At 41.8% G+C, this 13,562-nt stretch overlaps 1 protein-coding gene across 1 annotated transcript; it reads left to right on the top strand.

The window, feature by feature from the left end:
* Positions 1 to 356: 356 nt before the first annotated feature.
* Positions 357 to 1,479, top strand: LOC311627638 (speckle-type POZ protein-like; the record flags this gene model as incomplete). The annotated part of the gene is given in 2 exon segments (XM_084894132.1): positions 357 to 1,184; positions 1,186 to 1,479. Coding segments are annotated over 2 exon segments (1,122 nt in total).
* Positions 1,480 to 13,562: the final 12,083 nt, after the last annotated feature.

Below are 13,562 nucleotides of genomic sequence, written 5' to 3'. Positions count from 1 at the left end.
GCCAGCCCCACACTGGGGATCAAGCCTGCAATCTGGCCATATGCCCCGACCTGGAATGGAACCAAGACCTCTTGCTTCATAGGTTGACACTCAACCACTGAGCCACACAAGGCAAGCAGCAGTTATGTTTTAGATGCATCATTAAGATAATTGCTGTTAGAAACAAAGCCTTGGTGTTGTAGAGAGTATGCAGGGAATGCAGAAGGACAGATATCCCCAACTGTAGGCCCAGCTCTGAGAGATTTCCTGTTAGACAAGACAACTTCATCTTCCCACTATTGACTTCACTTGAGTGAAAAGAGAACAGAAGTCTTTGCCCTCTGATTTGGAAATCTTGTTTAAACTTCAAACTTGCAATGTCAAGGGTTGCATGCCCTCCATCTCTGGCAGAAATGTCCAGTGGCCTTGTAGCTGCCAGCTGGTGCCACACACAGATCCAGGTAATGAAATTCTCCCACATGTGGACCATCAGTAACTTTAGCTTTTGCCCCGAGGAAATGGGTGAATTCATTCAAAGTTCAACCTTTTCATCAGAAGCTAATGATCAACTGAAATGGTGTTTGAGAGTATACCCAAAAGGGCAAGATGAAGAAAGCAAAGATTACCTGTCACTTTACCTGATAGTGCTCAGCTGTCCAAAGAGTGAACTTTGGGCAAAATTCAAATTCTCTCTCCTGAATGACAAGGGAGAAGTAGTCAAAGAAGTAAAGTGTCAGGGAGCATATAGGTTTGCAGGAGACAACAACTGGGCGTCCAAAAAATTTATCCCTAGAGATATTCTCTTGGATGATGAAGACAACAGTCTTCTCCCTGAGGACAAGCTGATCCTCGTCTGTGAGGTGAGTGTGGTGCAAGATTCCGTCACCATTTCTGGCCAGAATCCCAGGAAAATGGTGAAGGTTCCCGAGTGCCAGCTAACCGATGAGCTAGGAGGACTTTGGGAGAATTCCTGGTTCACAGACTGTTGCTTTTGTGTGGCTGGCCAGGAATTCCAGGCTCACAAAGCTATCTTAGCAACTCGTTCTCCAGTGTTTAGGGCCATGTTTGGACATGCAATGCAGGAGAGCAAAACAAATCGGGTGGAAATCATTGACATGGAGCCTGGAGTGTTTAAGGAAATGATGTGCTTCATCTACACAGGGAAGGCTCCTAACCTGAACACAATGGCTGATGGTTTGCTGGCAGGCAGCTGCTGACAAGTATGCCCTGGAGCATTTGAAGATCATGTGTGAGGAAGTCCTCAGCAGTCAGCTGTCTGTGGAGAATGCTGCAGAATTACTCACCTTGGCTGACTTCCACAGCGCAGATCAATTGAAAACTCAGGCAGTGGATTTCATCAACTCTCGTGCTGAGCATATCTTGAAGACCTCGGGGTGGCAGGTACTGGTGGTGTCCCATCCCCACTTGGTGGCTGAGGTGAACCCCTCAGGACCCCCCATGCAAGCGCCTGAAGCAGTCCTGAGATCCTGCCTGTTGTGAGACTCCCTTGACTTTTCAGAAGCAGAAGCCATAGTTGCTGCCATTTAGCACCGGATAGAAGCTAAAACTATAGTTCTTCGTCTGCTGTCGGGGGAAGTCTGCATCTTGACCCCAGATTTTTAGTTTTATTATTTTCTTTAAAGGAATCACATTTAAAAATATATATTTTATTGAAGTTTACAGAGAGGAAGGGAGAGGGATAGAGACTTAGAAAAGCTGATGAGAGAGAAACATTAATTAGCTGCCTCCTGCACACTCCCTACAACTGAAGTACATGCCCTTGACTAGAGTTAAACCTGGGACCCTTGAGTCTGCAGGTCAATGCTCTAGAAAACTGAGCCAAACTGGTTAGAGAAGAATCAAAATTTTTAATGTATCTTTATTGAATTCAGAGAGGAAGAGAGAGAGAGAGAGAGAGAGAGAGAGAGAGAGAGAGAGAGAGAGAGAGAGAGAGAGAGAAAGAGAGAGACCAGATAGATGCACTGCAAAGGATGGAAACTGCAACCTAGGGATGCCCCTTTGAGTGGAGTCAAACTCCTGATCCTTCAAGTCTGAGCTAAAGCTCTAACCGGTGACAGAATAGCCAAAGTGAGAAAAATCTTATATTGGACCATTTGAATTTTTAAAATGTTCAAATGTGTGTCTTTAGGGATTTACTTGTTCTACAGATGTTGTGGTCTTCTCTTTATTAGATGTGACAACCAAAACTGCTCTTGCTGTTGTAACCTCATAATTAAGTGACATCTTGAAAGACCAACTTTTGCCTCATGACTTTATTTGCAACGTGTCCTCATGATTTCTTTTTCTTTTTGCAGTGACTTTCACTTTGCAGCCAGTGAGAGCTAATAGTCTTCTCTTCCTACCTGGAGTTTGATAAGCCTCTGTGTGGCATGTGCTCCTCACGGTGCACATGTGTCTCTCCTGGATCTGAGTGTTTTCATGACCGGGGTGCTCAGACTTTTACCTCTGGGAGATAGAAGTGGGAGACAGTTGGAACTGGGCTTCTGGAGGCTATAGTGATGATTGAAAAGAGTGGGATATGAATGTCCAGAAGGGACTCTTTCTTCTGGACTTTGCTAAAACCCCCATCCAGGGCAATGTCTTCATCACCTCCCCACTTTTACTGTAGTATGTGCCCAAACCTATTGGCTGGGTTGGGGTATTCCTGGATTATGAAGGTGGAAGTGTGACCTTTATAAATATAGCTCAAAGTTCATTTAAATGGAGAATCTCCTTTTGCTTTTTCGCTTCCCATCTTAAGCCTATCTTTGCTTTAGTCACTGCTGACTAGAAATTGATTAGGAGTTTTTCTATATGCTGGGCAACTCTAATATCTAAGGAAGGCCTTTTCCTGCCCTAACCAATTTGGCTCGTTGGATAGAGTGTCAGCCTACAGACTCAAGGATCTCAGGTTCGATTCTGGTCAAGGGCATATACCTTGGTTACAGGTACATTCCCAGGAGGGAGTGTGCAAGAGGCAGCTGATCGATGTTTCTAACTTCCTCTCCCTTCTTCTCTGTAAAAATCAATAAAATATATTTTCCTGGTAAATTATCAATTAGGACAAATATGCTATTCTTTTTTGTTTTTAGTTTTCCTTAATGTCATAAAAATTCATTTACTGTATTGTCAAATATGATGAGAATATCTAAAACGTAAGTATCTGTGTTTCACTTAGTTTGGGAAAATCATCACCCATGATACATGGCATAGAATATGTTCTCTGGATTTTGCTCTATATCTAAACTTTCATCAGGAAGTATGATAATACATGTCAGGGGTTTCTGAAAAAAATAAAATTAAGTGCAAGAGGTTGCTTATTTCACATAGCATAATATTCTTCAGGTCTATTCATGCTGCCCCAAAGTTTAAGAGATCCCCTTTTATAACTACATAGTATCACATTGTGTAAATGTCCCACAGCTTTTTTATCCATTTGCCTACTGATGGGCATTTGGGCTGTTTCTTAATCTTAGTTATTGGGCAATGGAAACTAAGGAGAAAATAGATAAATGGAACTATAGCAAAATAAAAAACTTCTGCACAGCAAAGGAAATCACCATCAAAATGATTAGGAAACCCACTAAATGGGCAAACATATTGTCAATGTGATCTGATACGGAGTTAATATCCAAATTATATAAGGTACGCATACAATTCAACAAAAGGAAGAGAAACAATTCCAATAAAAATGGGCAGAAGGCCCAGTTAGACATTTCTCCAGTAGAATGACCAAGTTGTGGTACAATCACAGAGTGGAATACTTTGAGACAAAATAATAAAAACAAGTGCTACACACAGGGAAGTGCATAAATCTCACAAAAACACTTTTCTTTATTTTTTTAATTTCAAATATATTTTGATTGACTTTAGAGAGGAAGGAAGAAGGATAGAAAGAAAGATAGAAGCATCAAGATTAGAGAGAATCATTGATTGACTGCCTCCTTTAGGACCCTGACCAGGGATCGAGCCTGCAACCCAGGCATGTGCTCTTGACTGGAATTGAACTTGGAACCCTTCAGTCCACAGGCTGATGCTCTATCCACTGAGCCAAACAAGCTAGGGCCATATTTGACTTCTTCATAGTCAGGATAGGTGTAAATCAGGGTGCCATTTTCTCAAGAAATTGTTATTTTCTGTGGGGTCTCTCCAAACTCATTGTTATATGTTTATTTCACTGCTGAAATTCCAAATAAAAGACTGTATCAAAAAACTATGGTACATCTACACAATGGAATACTATGCTGCCATAAAAAGGAAGGAATTCTCATCATTTGCAGCAACCTGGATGGAATTGGAGAACATCATGCTGAGTGAAATAAGCCAGTCAATGAAAGAGAAACACCACATGAACTCACTCATTTATGGATAATAAAGAACATTATAAACTGATGAACCAAAAGATAGATATAGAGACAGTAAAGCAACAAGCAGACTGTCAAATTGCAGCAGGTAGGGTAGGGAGATCTGGGGGAGATAATAGATCAACCGAAGGACTTGTATACATGCATATAAGTACAACCAATGGACACAAAACTCTGGGGCGGGAGGGTATGTATGGTGGGGGGGCAATGTTAAAATATGTACACAGATAATAAAAAAATGTAAAAAAATTTTTTTTATTGATTTCTCAAAGAAAAAAATAGAATAAAAGGTTAATGTGAAAAGATCAGCCCACTCAATTCTTTTTTTATTTTTTATTTTTATTTTTTATTTTTTTAAATAAGTTTTTATTGTTCATATTATTACAAATGTTCCTTTTCCCCCTCCACCATTGCTCTCCTCCACCAGGTTCCCACCCCACCCTCTGCCCTTTCCCCACTCCCCATTGTCCTCATCCTTAGATGCACAGTTTATGTTCAGTCTCTTCCCACGCCCCCCTCTCCCCTTTTCCCCAAGAATCATCAGTTCACTCCCCTTCCATACCTCTGATTCTATTATATTGAATAGTTACTATTGTTCATCAGATTTTTTTTTTTTAATTTCCTTGGTTTTTAGATTCACTTGTTGATACTTATGTATTTGTTGTTCATAATTTTTATCTTTGTTTACTTTCTCTTCTGAAAGAACCCCCTTCAGCAATTCATATAATTCTGGTTTGGTGGTGATGAACTCCTTTAGCTTTTTTTTATTAGTGAAGCTCTTTATCTGACCTTCCATTCTGAGTGATAGCTTTGCTGGATAGATTATCTTTGGCTGTAGGTTCTTACTATTCATCACCTTGAATATTTCTTGCCATTCCCTTCTGGCCTGCATGGTTTCTGTTGAGAAGTCAGCTGACAATCATATAGGTGCTCCTTCATATGTAACTACCTTCTTTGCTCTTGCTTCTTTTAATATTCTTTCTTTGTCTTTTGCTCTTGGAATTTTAATTATGAGGTGTCTTGGTGTGGTCCTCGTTGGATTCCTTTTGTTTGGAGTTCTGTGCGCTTCCTGGACTTGTAAGTCTAATTCTTTCACCAGGTGGGGGAAGTTTTCTGTCACTATTTCTTTCAGTATGTTTTCGATATCTTGCTCTCTCTCATCTTCTGGCACCCCCATAATTCTGATGTTGGTTTGCTTGAAGTTGTCCCAGAGGTTTCTTACATTATTTTCAATTTTCTGGATTCTCTTGCCTTCTAGCTTCTGTGGAGGAGTGTCTTCTGGCTCTTTATGTTCCAAATCTTTGACTTGATTCTTGCAATCTTCCCTTCTGTTTTTAGGACTCTGTAAAATATGTTTTATTTCAGACAATGTATTCTTTATTTTTTGTTGATCCCTTATCATTTCTTGATGACTCCTCATTAATTCTAGTTGATCTCTTTTCATATCCTCATAGGTCTTATCCATCTTTTCTAGGAAATTCTTGAAAAACCTTATAAGCGTAGATTTGAATTCTATATCCAGATGCTTTTTGTCCTCCATTTCTTTCGTTGGTGATTTATTTTGTTGTCGCATTTCGCAGTTACAGATGGGACGGGGTTTCAGGGTGGAGCCTGCAGCTTTGGCTTCCGTCAGCCCCGCCCTATGTGGGTCCTTCAGTACTCGCTGCCAGCACCTCTGAGAGAAAGGTGCCCTCGATTTTTGTTTGCTGCCAAACAGTCTATGCTCTCCCACAATGAGCCTGGTATTGGGGTTCAGTTCAGTTGGAAGTGGAGTTGGAGGTGGCGTTCAGAGCAGTCTGGAGCCCCAGTCTCCTTCCCTTCAGGGCAATCCCATGGCACAGCCGACCGTCCCTTCTTTGCGCGCAGTGTGCGTGCCTCCGGGACCTCCTTTCGCAGCTTCCCTGGGTCCCGCCTTACAGCCCTGCTCCCTATGGATGAGCCTGGGTCTCCGGGGTCTGGGGAACTGGGGTTCAGAGCAGTCGGGGGCCCAGCACAGTCGGAGTTTTATCTCCTTTCCGCTAGGGAACGCCCGCCAGGCACTCTGCCTCCCCCTCCTCTCTGGCTCCGTCCTCTCCGCATGCCGCGACTCTGTACCTTGGGCTTTTCCAGCTCCTCCGTGCCTCCTTCTGGTTTTCTCCTTGCTTCTCGCTGTAGAATTTCCAGTCAGTCAACCTTCCTGTAGTTCTGGGCAATGTCCGTTTTATATTTTAGTTGTATTTTATTGAAATTGTTGTGTGCGGCTGCTTCTAGGTGTTCACCTGGGTGCAGCCATCTTGGATCTCAGCCCACTCAATTCTAACTCAAACTGACTTTCCCCCCACCCCCAACAGCTGCCTTCAACCTTAAATAAGAGGACAAAATATAGAATATTATTTAAGATGTCACTAAAGCTCATGGCTCTTTTTTTTTTTTTTTTTTTAAATCAATCTTTATTGTTCATAATTATTACAAAGGTTCCCCATTTCTTCCCCCCTCCACCAGGGTCCCACCTCACCCTCCACCCCCTCCTTACCCCCCATTTTCCTCATCCATAGGTGCACAGTTTATGTTCAGTCTCTTCCTCCCTCCCTTTCCCTGAGAACAGTCAGTCTACTCCCCTCCCATATCACTGACTCTACTACAATGAACCGCTATTATTGTTCATCAGGTTTTTCAATCTCCTTTTGTCGTCGTCGTCGTTGTTGTTGTTTTTAATTAATAAACTTTTACACTTCTAAGAATAAATTTTAAAATCTAATAATTTTAAACCTTGTTTTTTTTTTTCTGCCCTGGGAATTGAGAGCAAACTTGTTTACATGTAAACTTGCTCTTAGGCTATCAAAAGGTGTAGCCATTCAAGTGTAAATGGACACATTGTTTAAACATTAGCTGCTGGTTGGAATTGGATTACCTGTTCTGGGTGGGAAGGGCTTGTCATTCCCTTTCTTCATTAAAATTAATGTGTTAGCTTTAAAACCTCTTTTTGGCAAAAGACCTTAAACTTTCAGAACTTTAAATTTTTCAGATAGTAAATTAGTTACTTAGCATTTTCTCAAATCAATAATACCTCCACATGCCCAAGGATACACTTCACACAAAAGACATTTCCAAATAGATCAACCAACCTCATCCAGGCCCCACACAAGGCACTCACAGATCAACACCCCAGCGCTATACTAACTCAACACATCCAGATCTAAGCCTTCCTCATTTGATTCAGCAGACCCTCAAGTTCCCCCAAAAGTTTCCAGCCATGTCTGAGAGTCAGCCTTGAGGCGGGGGCAGGCAAGGAGCGAGCTGTTCTGGGCCTGGCTGCTCTGGGCCTGGCCTCTGTTGCTCTGGTCAATTCCACAGCCAGCTGCTCCAGGCCCGGCTGCTCTGGGCCTGGCAGCTCCCAGCCTGGCAGCTGCTGCTCCGGGCCTGGCTGCTCCCAACCCAGCTGCTCTGGGCCCGGCTTCCCTGGGCCCAGCTGCTCCGAGCCTGGCAGCTCCCAGCCTGGATGCTCCGGGCTTGGCTGCTGATGTTCTGGGTCTGGCTGCTCCCGACCCGGCTGCTCCGGGCCCGGCTTCTCCTGGCCCGGCCACTCCTGGCCTGGGTGTTCCTGGACTGGCCACCCTGGGCTTGGCCGCCTCCGCTTCAGGCCTGGCTGCCACTGCCCCAGGTCTGGCTGCTCCAGGCCTGGCTGTTGCTGTTCTGGTTCTGACTGCTGCTGCTCTGGGGCCTGGCTGTTAGCTCATGGCTCTTTTTTTCAGGAGGAACTTCTCAAGAGAATGGGCTCCCTATGGAATATGATTCAAGGAATGCAAAGCAACTTGAAGCCAGAAGCTACCAAAGCCAAGTCATTTGAGGTAGGAATGAACATGTTCTCTTTATTTTTACTTTAATATATTTATGCAGCTTGAGAAATCCTGGCATATAGTTTAGATAAATTGAAGTTAAAGTATAAGGGTTAAAGGATAATAATTTCTGCCCAGGAAAAATGTAGTTGTTTTAAGAGATATATCAGCAGTCACAAATACAGTGGCCAAATATATATATACGGTTTAAAACAATGCATATAATTAACTCTCTACACACATATGAAAACTAGAGGACAGAATGCTAATACAGTTAACTCTTGAACTGGGGGTAAGGGGAGGCCAATTCTAGGGCCCTACCTGATTGCAATCAAATATCCATGTATAACTTTTGACTTTCTCATAATTTTCTTATTCCTTCTTATCTGTGAGGCATTATTTGCAAATTCCCATGGAAACCAAATCGCAGGGATGTTCAAGTACTATATTTATATAAAATTGTGTAAAACAATGCATTCAGTTGACCTTCTGCATTGATAAATTTGCAACATCAGGTCAAATATATCATCTTTGGTCTGCCCCGGCATGGATCTTTGAAGGAAACCCACACCTATAGATGTTGTTCAAGGGTCAATCTACTGTGCGTGTATGCAAGGCTTGAGAGGTATTCCCAGTTTAACTTCGAAGGTTTGATAAATCTTTTTAGAAGTGGAATATAGCCGAAACCGGTTTGGCTCAATGGATAGAGCGTCGGCTTGGGGACTGAAAGGTCGCGGGTTCAATTCCGGTCAAGGGCATGTACCTTGGTTGCAGGCACATCCCCAGTAGGGGGTGTGCAAGAGGCAGCTGATCGATGACTCTCTCTCATCGATGTTTCTAACTCTGTATCTCTCTCCCTTCCTCTCTGTACAAAATCAATAAAATATATTAGAAAAGAAAAAAAAAAAAAAAGAAGTGGAATATAAGACAATACCACACTAGGTTTGTGACACAAAGGAAAGAAATAAAGTTGTACCAATAATATGGTGTATACTTAAATATTTTAAAATATATAATAAAAGAAAGCAAAGGAGCCATAGAAAAAGGAGATGATGGAGAAAAATAATTGATGGAGTAAGAACTGTGAAGAAGCATCCCAAGGAATCTTTTTTTTTTTTTTTTTTTAAATTATTGATTTCAGAGAGAAAGGGAGAAAAATACCAGCGATGAGAGAAAATCATTATTCAGTTGCCTACCTTCATCTGCCCTCTACTGCAGATCAAGCCCTAAACCTGGCATGTGCTATGACCTGTAATTGAGTCATGACCTCCTGCTTCATAGGTGGACATGCAACCACTGAGCCATATCAGTTTGGCTAGCCTTGCACCCATGAGAGAGTTTGATTTAATGGAAAAAGAGATCAGGTACATAGGGTCAGGTTGAACAGAAGAGCAAATACTCATGACATTTGAGGTATGAGGCAAAACGTTTCTTGAATACTTTCCTGATAAGTCTAAGGAAATAATGAGAGTTAGACATTCTGTTTAGTATGAGAGCATGCAATCCCTTTCATCTGCTATCTGTGGAGGAGTATGTAGCCCTTAGGAAGGTGATGATCAAAGCTGAATATCAGAAGATTCATCAGTTTCTCTATGAGGAAGAGCGTCTCTATCTGGACATGATAGAGAATCAAAGGAGACCTACCAACTGGAGGAAAGCAAGATCAGAGGGACCCGACAAACAGAAAGCCTGAGATAAATGTTCAGAGAGTAGATGGGCATGTGCCGCAAGCCAGATGTGGAGCTGATCCAGGTGAGAGGTGAGGGTACATCAACACAGACAAGAATCCTTTTCTGGACAATGTGGCTATGTTGCCTGCATGTACTACTACTCTCAGCTAAGTGATTATGCTCCTGGACTCCCATCATCATGTCTGTCCAGTCAGTCACTATTTTCTTGTATCCTGGTAATCTTTGGGAGCTTTTTGCCTAAGTAGGTGACATAGGATAAAGTGATTTCAGTGTAATCTGAAACACCACTCTACAGAGAAATTGTCCAAATTCAATCAATTTCTGAGAAGGAAAACATTAAGTTTGCTGTGGTGATTTTGTATTTACACTAGTGGCCCAGAGCACAAAATTCATGCACATTTAAAGGGAATTAATTAGAGGAAATATTTTAACATTGCTATTTGCCCTTTCTCTATAAGAGAAATGTAAGAGATTAAAGAAAATTAGTAAAACGTATATGGAAATCTTCCTTGTGTCTGGGGCATGCTGCAGGACCCAGAGTCAAGTCACTGCCCACCCATACATGGCACAAAATTGTGTGAGACCCAGGCCCAGCCAGCCCCACCCCTGTCAAGCCTCACTGGATCAGAAGGTGCAGCCTCAGGTCCCCTGGCCCAGTGCTGGGCAGGGGGCAAGGCCTCAGGTTCCTCGTCAAGCCCCGCTGGGTGGGGTGGGGGTGGGAGGGCAGCCTCAGGACTCCTGCCCAGGCCCAGCAACACTCAGTCTCAGGTCCCTGCTAATTACTCATTGAGGCTCGTTATGGGAACTCAGCCTCCTCTATGGGTGCTACCATCTTTGTGATGGTGTGATAGTCAATTTACATATTCCCTTTTTATTAGATAGGACAAGAGGCATGATACATGAAATTCATCCAAGAATAGGCCTTCCTTCCTCTACCTGCTGGCACCGGCTTCCCTCTGGCACCTGGGACCTGAGCTTCCCTCAAAGCCCTAGCTTGGGAGGAGGGAAGGATGTCCAATGTAATTAGCATATTACGTTTTTATTATTTATTTATTTTTTATTTTTAAAATATATTTTATTGATTTCCCACAGAGAGGAAGGGAGAGGGATAAAGAGCTAGAAACATCAATGAGAGAGAAACATTGACCAGCTGCCTCCTACACACCCCCCACCGGGGATGTGCCCGCAACCAATGTACATGCCCCTGACAGGAATCGAACCTGGGACCTTTCAGTCCGCAGACCGACGCTCTATCCACAGAGCCAAACCGGTTTCAGCATATTATGTCTTTATTATTATAGATTCCCTTAATCCACAGTTACTCTGTTATTACTATAAAAGCAACTTGCTAAAGACATTGACGTTTTGACCCTTGCCTAGGCATGATTTCTAGAATTTGGCAATCAATTCTAAAACTCTCTGTATTTTTCAGTAGATGCCCTGTTTTGCTTGAATTGTAATAAATGATCAGATCTCTCCTTGGGAATAACACTTGGAAATGAGTGACATTGGAAACCTAGACCTGGTTGTAACATTTCACTTCTCTGCCTGACCTCCTTCCATCCTCAGAACACCTTGAGGAAGCTCTGCGTGTTTTAGTTTAAGTGCTATTATTAAGGGGGCCTCTGATTGTTCCTTAAAAAGGGAATAGGAAAAGGTAAAATATTAAAACACACCATATATATATATATATATATATATATATATATATATATATATATGGAAGCAATTTTCATCTTTACCTTCTTTTTCTGTTTGTTTTGCAAGACTTGGGAACTGTATTGGAAAGGTGAGTTTATACTAATTCTTTCTGAGAAATTCAGTGTCTTCTGGATGAGTGAGCTGTGTATGTTTTGAGCTAGTAATCTTTTCCTCTGTATCTATTTCCCATTTTATTTTTCAAAAATGGCCCTAAAGCCTTCTGGTCTCAAAAGTTTCCTTTTCATGTGGCTGAATTCAAACATACTTAAAAAAAATCTGATTTATGGGTTTTCTTCCAGCTCCTCTCCTCCATACTCTCTCTAATTATCACAATAGCCATTACTGAAGTGATGGTTATAAAATATCTCAGAAAAGGTGACAAAGTCAGGAAAGAGGAAGCTTTCCTATGAACAGATGAGAACTGCTTTTGTCCCTAGGACTAGCAACGACTCAGCCAGGTCCATCACTGCATGTCCCCTTGTAAGCAGACCTTAAGGGGAATGACATCCTGGTGTCCCCTTAGAAGTTAGACTTTCAGGAACAGGGCTGCCAGGTGAGAGTTACGTTTCCTTGCTTGGCAAAAAAGGAGAGCAGACCTATTTGGCTCTGTGGACCCTTAGCTTTCACACACTGAATGTCTCATTGGTGATGACTTGCAGAATCAAGTCCCAAAGGGTCTGCCTGCATGTTCTGCTCCCTTAAGATATACAGGAGTTTGCATTCCCTGAGGTGGAGTAGATGGAGAAAATGACTCTCAATCATTTTAGGAATGCAATAATATCTCAGAAGAACGGGGAAGTTGACATTTGATGTAACTTACATTTAGAAAAGAAGGTAGCATTTCTTATATCCTGAAGAGGGTAGACTACAATATATAACTCATTAGCTCAGAATAAGAGGATCCTAATGAAACATTTTGGATGAAAAGCTCCCTCTTACGTATTTTAGCTTCTTCCTTCTTCTCTTCCCCTCTGAAGCCCTTTTGCTATGCAGCTTCATGAAAAGTTACGTTTTGGACATTTATTTGATGAATTTCCCTGTCTCTGGAAGCTATTTTTTATGTCCTGTTAGGCACCAGGCAATACCTAGCACATTTTAATTTAAGGGGACATAATTGTATGTTCATAACCACATTAAATGTATAAATGTAATTTTAACAACTTGTTAACAATATCTGTGATGTCAAGGCCATGACCATAGCCATAGCCAAGGCAGGACAGAGCAGCCATTTTATTTTTTTAAATGATTTTTATTTATTTCAGAGAGGAATGGAGAGAGAGAGAGAGAGAGAATGTCAAGCCTGCAACCCAGGCATATTTCCTTACCTTGAATCAAACCAGGACTTCCTGGTTCATAAGTTCTGGCTCAATACTGAACTACGTGTTCTCCAAATGTCAGAATAGCAAACACAACCCTGGCTGTGTTGGTGCAGTGGCTACAGCATCTGCCCAGGGTGTGATTCCCAGTAAAGGTCAAGCACATTGCTTGAAGGTTTGATCCCCTGCCCTGCTCTAGGCATGTAAGGGAAGCAACCAATCTACACGTATCTTTCAGGTCTATGTTTTTCTCTTGCTGTCTATCTCTTTCTTTCTTAGTCTCTCTCTGCCTACACCCTACCCTCACTCTTTAAAAAAAATCTACGGAAAAAAAATAGTCTAAGGTGAGAATTAAAATAATAATAATAATAAAATTGTAGCAACAAACAAAGAACTTCCAACATAACAGAACATAGTTAAAATATTTTGAAGTGCACACAGTAAAATATTTCCACATTTTTGGACATTTGCTATAGCCACTAATTAATGAAATAATCAATTTTATCTGTAAGATAAAAATAGAAATCCTCTTTTTTCTTTTTCTTTTTTTAAATCCTCACCCAAGGACATGTTTTCAAAAGTTGAAGGTAATGTAGGGACATCAATGTGAGAGAGACACATACTTCGGTTGTCTCCCTCTGGGGACCCGAACAAAGCCCAGGATCCAACCTGCAACCAAGGAAAGTTTCAGTCTCA

Source organism: Pipistrellus hanaki (genome assembly GCF_964339955.1).
Source record: "Pipistrellus hanaki genome assembly, chromosome: 9".
Lineage (NCBI taxonomy): Eukaryota > Metazoa > Chordata > Mammalia > Chiroptera > Vespertilionidae > Pipistrellus > Pipistrellus hanaki.
The sequence above is the reverse complement of the archived record's forward strand: the minus strand, read 5'-3'. Positions and strand labels throughout refer to the sequence as shown.